General features: G+C 42.5%; 1 protein-coding gene across 4 annotated transcripts in view; it reads right to left on the minus strand.

The window, feature by feature from the left end:
* The window catches only part of DET1 (DET1 partner of COP1 E3 ubiquitin ligase), a 47,669-nt gene extending 42,017 nt beyond the window's left edge, over window positions 1-5,652 (minus strand). For all 4 annotated transcript variants that reach the window (XM_081964831.1, XM_081964832.1, XM_081964833.1 and 1 more), the window contains exons 1-2: window positions 5,494-5,652; window positions 1,948-3,141 (exon numbers count right to left, since the gene is read on the minus strand). In XM_081964831.1, the coding sequence (XP_081820957.1) occupies window positions 1,948-3,030 (1,083 nt within the window). In that variant the 5' untranslated portion in view covers window positions 3,031-3,141; window positions 5,494-5,652. The remainder of the gene's footprint in view (window positions 1-1,947; window positions 3,142-5,493) is intronic.
* Window positions 5,653-10,547: the final 4,895 nt, after the last annotated feature.

Genomic DNA, 10,547 nt, shown 5'->3' on the forward strand with positions numbered 1-10,547 from the left:
GCAGGGAAACCCTAGAAGTCTAATGTGGCTGTCAGAATAGTCAGAAGGGATGCTGTCGTGTATCTCTGTCAATCATCGCTGCTTGAAATATGGGGGCAACCCTGTTCCACCCGCTTCCAATCACGAGAGGTGTGCTTAGGCCCGTGATGGCGAACCTATAGCACGCGTGCCACAGGTGGCATGTGGAGCCATATCTGCCGGGACATGAACCGTGCACGCGCGTGCTGGCTAGCTGATTTTCGGCCTTCTGGAGGGCCGAGATAGGCCATTTTTGCCATCCCCAAGCTTCAGGAAAGCCCCCGGAGCCTAGGGAAGGCAAAAAATGGGCCCAATGGGCCTACCAGAAGTTCAAAAATGATCCGTTTCCTGCTTCCGGAGTGCCTCCGGGTGGCCGGGGAGGCTTTGCATTATGGGTGCCGGCATGCGCATGCGCTATCGCATGCTCGCACTCGCATTTTTGGCACCCAACAACAAAGAGGTTCTCCATCACGGGCTTAGGCCTTCCACTGAGCTGCCATGAGCAACCAAAACAACACTGCACCTAAGACACACAACATCTGGGAAACCTCACACTTTTTAAAAGCCTCCATCAAGAAAAGGCCAATGCTTTGAGAAGTATCAGCTGCAAGTCACGGTCTTTTGAGCCCATCTTACACCCCCAAAGGAAGGAGAATTCTGAAGAACTAAGAAGCAACCCATCAGGAGTGAAAGATTGGGTCGGCACGTGATGGTCCAATTAAAGTGATATATTGCTACTCGTGCCTATGCACAGGAATCTTCTCAAGTAAAAGTTGGCATCTGGAGTTAGACAAAGATCAAGGAAATTCAAAGGGAGTTAGACCACTTGTGGCTACGTAGGGATTCTCGGCTGATCCCTCTTTTAACTCCGCCCCAAGTTCTGCCACTCCTTCTCCTACACACTACCGCCCCAAGTTCTGCCACTCCTGCCACTCCTTCTCCTACACACTACTGAAAACACACTACAGTACTACACACACACTACTCAAAAAACTGAACAGCTTTTCACTGAAGAGGGCAATCAGACATACTGTCATACTACGTAAGCCCATTTCTCTGATTATTCAAGCTTCTTTTTTTCCTTTTAAGACCACCCTTTCTTGGTCTACAAATACCTTTCTCCTATTAACCTACATCCTTACCAGCATTTACTCGGGTTATGTTCCTCCATTGTTTCTTTAAAACTGGGGTTAATTTATCCAGTCATTTCCCTCCCTCCCCACCCTCCATTTGATTTTCAGAGTTTTTTTTCCTGCACATTTTTGCAATCATCTTATGGAGCCCTCAGGAAATCTGTCCTATCAATCAGCCCAGGTTTTCTTTCTTTAGAGGACTCAATTGCATTAAGTCCTTCAGAGGGAACACACTTTGCTTTGGTCCCAGGAGCACACATAGAAATGGTAAGAAGATCTCCTGGAAAATTACATCTCTTGCTCCATCTAAAAGGTGTAAAAAGTGAAGCTAAATAACCAAAGCAGAATTTCAGGAATCCAAACTACATTAGACTCAAGGGTTGTTGTTGTTGTTTTCTCTTAGGTAAAGGTAAAAGTTCCCTGTGCTAGTCGTTCCTGACTCTAGGGGGCAGTGCTCATCTCCATTTCAAAGCCGAAGAACCAGCACTGTCCAAATACATCTCCATGGTCATGTGGCCGGCATGACTCAACGCTGAAGGTGCACGGAACGCTGTTACTTTCCCACCAAAAGTGGCTCCTATTTTTTCTACTTGCATTTTTACATGCTTTCAAATGGCTAGGTTGGCAGAGGCTGGGACGAGTAACGGGAGCTCACTCCATTACGCGGCGCTAGGGATTTGAACTGCAGAACTGCCGACCTTTCTGATCGACAAGCTCAGCGTCTTAGCCACTGAGCTTAACCCTCACAATACAACCATACAAAACCCCAATACCATGAAATTACTTATATTCCTACCTGTGAAGGATCCGTCACTCGTAAAGTGACTACATCCTCGCTTGTGTATTTAATGAAGAGGTGATTCTCATCCAACAGCTGCATCTTCCACATGCGAAGCTGCCTCAGCTGGTCAAAATATTGGAAGAATCTCCTTTTAGCCATAGCGCTTCCATCTTGCTCTGCCCTTCGCCACAAATAGACCAACAGCCTGTGTTTCAGAGAATTGATGAACGGCTCTTTGTATGGGTTGGCCATCCCAGTCTGTGAATCCCTCTGGACCTCTGGATAGACGGCAGAGAGCATGAGCAGGTCATCCTCGTAGCAAAAGCGCCCTATAGTTCGTACGTCAATGAAGGTGCCTTCAGCAGTGACCTGAAAGACATGAATAGTTTGCTGCTGCACAGAGAGAATAGCCAAGATATTCTTATATAGGTAGAGTCCTTGGTTGTGGGATAAAATGACCTTGTCACATTTGAATGTCCGGGTGTCACACAATCTACCCGTGTGCAGGTCTATAATGTGCAAAGAATAATCTTCCAAAGGAGACCTGGGATTAGGAGTCACCGATTCACTGTTGCGGTAAACCTCAAAAAAGGGAGGATGGGGCTCCTCAGGCAGATAGGCAGCAGAGCCAACAATGACATATCGACAATCGTCTGTAAACAAGCTACACTCGCGGTTCAAGTGCTCACCGTTGGAGGCCACGTTGGTAATATGAAGAAGGACGAAGAAACGTTCAAAGAGACGCCCACGGATGTTGATGGACCTCTGGTCGTTGCCGTTAGCCAAGATCTCTCCGTCATAACCCTGGAGTAGATCCTCTGCCGCTTGGCATCCCTGGTATTCATAAATCTCCAAGGAAGTCTGATCTGAGGAGAAAGCAATGAAGTATCTTCCATCGGGGGAAAATTTCCGTAAAAAGCAGGGCGGCTTCTCAACGTTGACCACGGTAAAATTGGGGAAAATGTTTTGATGAAATATGCGGACTTGGTGCCAGTGTGTCCCGATTTTGCCAGAGGTGATCCTTCGGCGTTCTAAACGATAGATTACATTCTGGTTCTGGATCCGACGAGGTTTGATGGTTGGGTTGTCATGTTCCATCCTAATTTCTTCAAACAGAAAACGTCCCAGGAATACTGGGCTCTGAGAGAGCCACAGGGCGGCCAATCATGTTGTCAAATAATGGGACATCTAGTGCCAGTGGTAATAAAACTGGAGAAAAAAGGAAAGAAAGAGACATCAGTCTTAAACCCACATCTAGTTAAGATGAAACACATGTGTGTACTTATAAAAAAAGAGAGCAATTCAAATCTGTGATGACAGTATGAATTCAGCGTCTGGTTTCTGCTCCACACACACGCACAGATACAAAAAAAAAACTACTACTTTTTAAGCTGCCACAAGATTCTCCAAATTTCTATATCGTTCTCCAGGATTACTATCACAAGAACTGTGCTAAAATATCATACTTATAAATAAAGGAATGCAATTTAGGAATTTGTTTCCCAAATGAAACCAGCTAATATTGAATGTAAATTAGAAACTGCTCAGAAGAGCTAATGACTAAAAACTGAGAGGAAGCCCATCCCTCTTTTGGGGTTATTCCATTCCCCTTGATGATGTAATCAAAGCAGGCCAGAATATTAGAAAGAGCAGCTCAAACATCTAGCTCAATCTTTTATGAAATATGATCAAATCTGATACAAATAAGAATTTGAGGGTTTTTAGATAGTAGCAATCCCTCTGCAATAGCATGAATCTCCATCTTTCCTTCAAGGATGCTATTTGTTTTTTCTTTGCAACTAAGTGAGGTAGATTGGACTGAATAGAATCTGAATACATATTGGAATCCAAGTTCAGCCATTCTTTCTAGGATTAACGAATTGGGGGTAGAATGCAGTACAAATCAGATGATTTTTAAGTTGAATATTATTACTTTGTTTCTTGTTCATTTCTTTCCCCCCTTTCTTTCTTAAGCACACGTGAAACAATCACAATGTGGTGGAATGCATATTTTATATTTGGAACATTTCAAATATCTAGATACAGGGGGACAAAAAACCCTGCCTGAAACTGTTTCAAGTCAGGACAGACCATATGGAGCTGATCTGGCCTAAGGGAATTTCTTAGGCAAGTAGGTAATAAAGCCAATGAGCAAGACAATGCAGTTCAAGTCCACCCTCAGACATAGAAAAGTCATTGGGTGACTTTGGGTCAGTTATTCTTTCTTAGCACAACTTTACTCACAGGGCAATTGTTGCAGGGAAAACTGAGAAGGGAGCATTACGTATGATGCTTTAACCTCCTGGAAGCAAGGCAGGATATAAGTCTGATAAATTAAAGGCATTCTTGAATTTATTGTATTCAAAGGTCTACATTCCTCTCCTAACATTATTTCACATTGTAAGCTGCTCAGAGTCATCACGAACTGCAGGATGGGCAGCAAATAAATGCATGCATTATAATTTGTATCCTGCCTTTATTATTGTTGCAAGTAACTGAAGGCGGCAGATATCCCAATAACAAATACATTTAATAATAGAAACAGAATAATAATCAGCCAGCACTCCTCTTTTCTGCAGAAGTAATCAACCCATCTAAGTGGAAAGAAGGACATTTAGAGAAGTAGCTACCTATCAAGGTGGGCAGTTCCACTAACAAGGAACTAACTAATCCATTAAGAGGATTTCCCCCCACTTGAGAGAAATATAAATACCTCCCACACGTCCTTTGGGGTCATGGCATCCTTCCATTATCTGTCAAACTATTAACTAAGGCTGCATTACTATTACTGTTAGTCTTCTCATCATTCCTATCACCCATCTCCTCTCACTTAGGACTGTATGACTGTGATTTTGTTGCTTGTATCCATACGATTTATATTGATATTGTTTCCTGATTGCTTATTTCTATCCTATGACTATCATTAAGTGTTGCACCTTATGATTCTTGACGAATGTATCTTGTCTTTTTATGTACACCGAGAGCATATGCACCAAAGACAAACTCCTTGTGTGTCCAATCACACTTGGCCAATAAAGAATTCTTTTCTCTTTCTTATTCTATTCTATTCCTTATCCTATTCTATTCTATTCTAGTCCTTATTCTATTCTATTCTGCATTTCTTTTCTATTCTACTCTACTCACATATTTCTATGTTTTACATTTTTGAATTTTTTTAATATCCTAAATTTTTCGGGTTTTTTTTTAAATGTTTTATGATCTTGATTAAATTGCACACCTCCCAGAGTATCAAATTGCACAACCTTCACCTGTAAGAAGTTTTGATATATAAAGAAAGCAAGGAATGTATGGCTCGCCAGAGGCTGGCCTTTGGGGGATCAGCTTCAATCGGCATTCCCCATCCCTCGGTTTATGCTCTGAAGGGAGAGCCCAAGGAGGCGACTGAAGCCCCTTTCCCTCCCAAGGACGGCTAAGAGGCGGCAGCAGCAGCCCTTCGGCGACAGAAAACCACGGCGTGGAGGAGCGCGATTCCCCCTCCCCGCGCACGGGGCCAGCGCTTCCACGCGTACTCCGGGAGGACGCGGCAAGGGGAGACCCCACCTCGATGCTTCCCGCTCCGAATCGCTCCTGATGGGGCGAACCTCCACAGCTCACTCGACGGCGCTGGCGGCCGCCATCTTTCCGCCAGAGGAGGCGGGGCTAACCCCACCAACGAGTCCGCCGCAGCTGGACTGGCCGCCCCGCTCTGAAGCTCGAAATTCGCACGAGGGCTATAGAGGAAAGGAGGGGAGACTAGAGTGACTACTGCGCGTTATGTCTTACTACGCTTATGCGCCGGGCAGCGTCCTCTGGCGTCTGGAGGGCGCGACGCGCCTTGGGTCCCCTCTATCTCGCCTTCTGCGTCGCTGTCATGGCAACCGCATCTTCGTTGAAATTGGCGCCATGGCAACCCGGTTCTTAGAAGAGCGCTCCTGGTATCTAAGGAGCTGCCCTCTCCTCCAGAAGGCAGCTCAGTGGCTGAAGATGGGCCTCATGATGTGCTTTATGGCAATAGACAAACCAACAGATGTGGTCCCTAGGATAACCACTCCAAGAAAGACCTTCCCCACTCCAACCTTTTGAGTATGGGCAGAATAAAGACAGGCCCCTTGAGGTTGCCATGCCAACCACTCTCATCAGTTGGATGCCTTGCCACCACAGCTGCTACCTAGCAGGATACCATGACAACCTAATGCATCACGACCACATCTCATACATACATGAACACATACACAGCAGCCTAGTATCCTCTACATGTTACACCTGCCAACCTCTGCAGCAAGTAGTAGTTGCTATGCAGACTAGAAATGTTGAATGTGGAGACATAAGGTTGAAAATGGCAACACGTAAACAGATTGTGATGGAAAGATAGGACCCACACTACACAAGGCCTATTGCCAACTTGGACTTTGAAGCTTTTGAAGACTATGATATATGACTCCCAGTGTAATGATCAGAAAATATTTTTTACTTTTTGTAATCCAGGCTCCTTTTCCGTTGTGACCAGTGCAGTCTAACACTCTAGTCTCATGTTTTGTTTATGTAAACTGAAGACCTTATTACTATGAACGCAGTTCAACTACTATCACTAAAGTACATTAGCCTCTTTAGGAAACCCCAAGTTAATGCACCAAGAAAGTATTAAAGATGAATGAGACTTAGTACAGCAATACATCTGATTATCATGTGTTGCTCACAATGTTATTAGCTTTCATATCTTCTTTTTTCTAGATATGATTTATCTCAAAACATATGATTTATTTTGGGCACCACCACCACCCCAAAGTCCACAAAATTAATTTTGGGGTCATGATTCAGATTTGTTGAAGCCATTCTCTTGAACACCCAAAGTATTTGAAGATACATGAAAAAGAAAGGCGAACGTTTTTTTTTTAAATCTCACTTTGCTCTCTGATCTGTCAATGAAACAGATCAAATTTTGTTTTGACTCAGTGTTTGGATAATATGTTTTCATGTGAAGTTAGCAGGATCAATAGCCCTGCTGGGTATTGACTCTTAGAATCCAATTGCAAAACACCAGGGTTCTCTTACATTGATCACAAGTGACTTAAATCAAAATCTTCCATTTTTTTAAAATATTATGAAACAAAACAATTGAACTGGGTTTATATTACAGGTAGCCCAAACTAGGAATTTTTAGATCCAGCTTGCTCTCTCAGATTCTGCTCATCCATGTCATTTAATTCTCTAAGCATGAATGTTTTAAAAGATCAATGGATGACCTATTTACACTTGATTTAAGATTTTCTATACCCATATTTATCCAAACATACAAATGGCTCATTATTAAGTGCATAACTGCCTGTTTTTAAAGAAGATAAGTGTGGACAGAAGTACAGCACATAAAGAAAAAACTTTCTTGTCTATGGGCACCAACAATATAGAACAGGGATGTCAAATTCAAGGCCCCGGGGTGCTTAGATCTGGCTTGCATGGCCACCCTGGAAATAGCAAAGGACTGGCCCGCAGTGTCTTTGCCAGAAAAAAAAATGGAACTTGGGAGGGCAGATCATTTCTCTCCCACCCTGAGCTCCGTTTTCACTGGCAGAGGGCTAGCAAAACAAACTAAAAACAAAACAAAAGGAGAAATGTTTCCGCTTTTGCATTTGAGAATCCAAGAAGGGTCAGGAAAGGAGAAAGGGAAAGAGGAAAGACAAAAAAAAAGAAATGTGAAGATGGCAAGCGAGCAAGGAAGAAAAATAAGGAAAGAGGGGAAGGAAGAAGAAAGGAGAATGAAGAGGGAAGAAAAAAGAAGAAAAGGAAGGAAGGAAAGAGGATTATAATGAGAGGGAGGGAGGTTCTGAGGGAAATCTTGCCTTAGCACATGGCCACCACAGGTGCCCTGGACACGAGTGACATCGAGCTGGCCACTCCTGGCCACGCTAACCCCAGCTACATCTACTCGGGCCATGCCCCCTCCCAGCCTCCCTGAGATTAAACAAAACCCTGATGCGGCCCTCAATGAAATCTAGTTTGACACCCCGACATAGAAAATTCAGGAGTAGTAGCAGAGAAAACATAATCGCTTCTCCCAGACTTTAGGAATTATGTATTGTTTGAGTTATATGTTTGATCTTAATTTAGTATTTTATACTTCTGACAGTTCGAGCAACACTGATTCTATCCAAAATAAAAAAGCAAGGTGAAATTAATACCCAATAAAAAACATATGATTGCAATTGTTTGATAGCTCTTTGGTTCCATTGCCACCTTTCGTTTCTCTGAATTTTTATCTTGAACGTGTAATACCTGTTCATTGACAGATAGGTTCTTTGTGCCCAGGGAAGCAAATAGGACATTAGAGAAAATTCTACCTCTACTGCTGGGTGTTCCTTCTTGTCATCTAATTAAAATAATCTAGACTATGCTTTTTTGGGGTGGGGTGGGGGGCTTTTAACAACTGCTTCAGTCCCATTTCTAAAAGCTGTGATGTGATACCTGTGATGTAGGCATGTGTTGAGGAATATAAATAGTTCAAAATATATCTGTCATAAAAGGACACATTACATGAAAACTACATAAAAGTTTTGAGAACCTTATAGAAAATGTGTGTATAAAACTGTCAGGTCAAAAACATTCATCAGAAAGTTTTTGAGAGCTACTGATGTGTGTTTCTGATGTGTCATTGATTTATTGTGCTCTTACCATCAACTAGGGCGAATAAGGAAGCAGCTTTGTCAAGAAATTAGATTTGGAATATCCTGAAGTGAACATTTTCTTCTTTCTTTCTTTCTTTCTTTCTTTCTTTCTTTCTTTCTTTCTTTCTTTCTTTCTTTCTTCCTTCCTTCCTTCCTTCCTTCCTTTCTTTTTCTTTTTCTTTTTCTTTCTGTCTTTCCTTTTTCCTTTCTTTCCTTTTTCCTTCTTTCTTTCCTTTTTATTAATTATTTACCCCACCTTTATTCCTTGATAAGTAACTCAAGGTGGCAAACTTACCTAATATACCCTCCTCCTCCTATTTCCCCCATAACAATAATCTTTGAAGTGGATTGGACTTTCATGCCTAAAGTGGGATTAGAACTCACAGTCCCCTGATTTCTAGGCCGACACCTTCACCCTTACATTAAACTGGGTCTCTGTTATACCTGAAAAAGCCATAAAATTGCACATGTGCAAAGTCATGGCTTCTACACCAAACTGGATTGCTAATTGAAATATCTAATGCACCATGAAGTTCTAGGAGGGAGAAAATAAAAGAATAGAATAGAATAGAATAGAATAGAATAGAATAGAATAGAATAGAATTATTTTATCAGCCAAGTGTTATTAGACACACAAGGAATTTGTCTTTGGTGCATATAAGTATAAGTAGAATCTTTATTGTCATTGTACTTAAATACAACAAAATTGGTTTTAACCTCACTGGTTATAACAGAATTATAACAGAAATGAAAAAAGAAAGAAAGAAAAAGAAAAAAAACTAGCGTGTGCATGGAGTGATTGTGGTTGTATTTAAAAGTCTCACAGCCCAACGATAGCAACTATTTTTAAACCTGTTTGTTCGGCTGGCTATACTTTGATGTCTTCTGCCTGATGGTAGAAGTGCAAAGAGACACTGACCAGAGTGTGAATCATCTCTGAGTATCTTCCTTACTCTGCTAAAGCAGTGAGACCTGGCGATGTCATCCAGTGGTGTCAGTGCTCTCAGTGTAAGAAAAGAAACACTTACACTTCTCAGTGTAAGAAAAGAAAAGAACGGAGAGCAACATAGTTGAGTAGCAACAGGGTACCGTAGAAGGAAGGGAGATGAGGAACTATTTATGGATGCCTGATGCTTTGCTTCATTCCTTTCTCTCCTCTTTTATTCAAGTACTGCTCAGCCAAGGACATTGGAATAATTTTTCAAGATGAGCCCATCTAGTCACAGTTGACCTCACTTGTTTAATTCTAACTTGCTCTAAACTACAGAATTAGGATCCTTGGTTAAAAGCAGGCCTCCAACCTTCTGCCAGGGCAGAATGTGTTGATGAGGGTGGAAGATTATTTTTTTTTTAAAAAAAGAACCAACTACCATAAGGGTCCAATTTGGGGGGTGGGGGGGAAATAGCCCAACTGCAAATCCATGTCTCCACCTGTTTTTTTCCAGATAGGAAAGCCTGAATATATCATCTCCCTCATTTTTCTTCTTCAAGAGAGTTTGTTGTGGAGGGGAGGGAGAAGAGAGAGAGAGACAGACAGACAGAAAGAGACAGAGACAGACACAGAGAGAGTGAGAGAGAGGGAAACAGACAGACAGACAGACAGAGACAGACAGAGAGACAGACAGACAGACAGACAGAGAGAGAGACAGAAAGACAGACAGACAGAGAGAGACAGACAGAAAGAGACAGACAGAGACAGACACAGAGAGAGTGAGAGAGTGGGAGACAGAGAGACAGACAAAAAGAGACAGACAGAGAGGCACACACACAGAGAAAGAGACAGAGACAGAGAGACAGACAGAGAGTGAGTGAGACAGAGACAGACAGAGAGAGAAAGAGACAGAGCGGGAGACAGAGAGATAGGGAGAGGGACAGAGAGGGACAGAGACACAGAGAAAAAACACTCTAACAAATTAGAGAAACAGCTCTCTAACACATTATGATGTGGGGGATGGA

Source organism: Natrix helvetica, assembly GCF_964273705.1.
Source record: "Natrix helvetica genome assembly, chromosome: 12".
Classification (NCBI taxonomy): Eukaryota; Metazoa; Chordata; class Lepidosauria; order Squamata; family Natricidae; genus Natrix; species Natrix helvetica.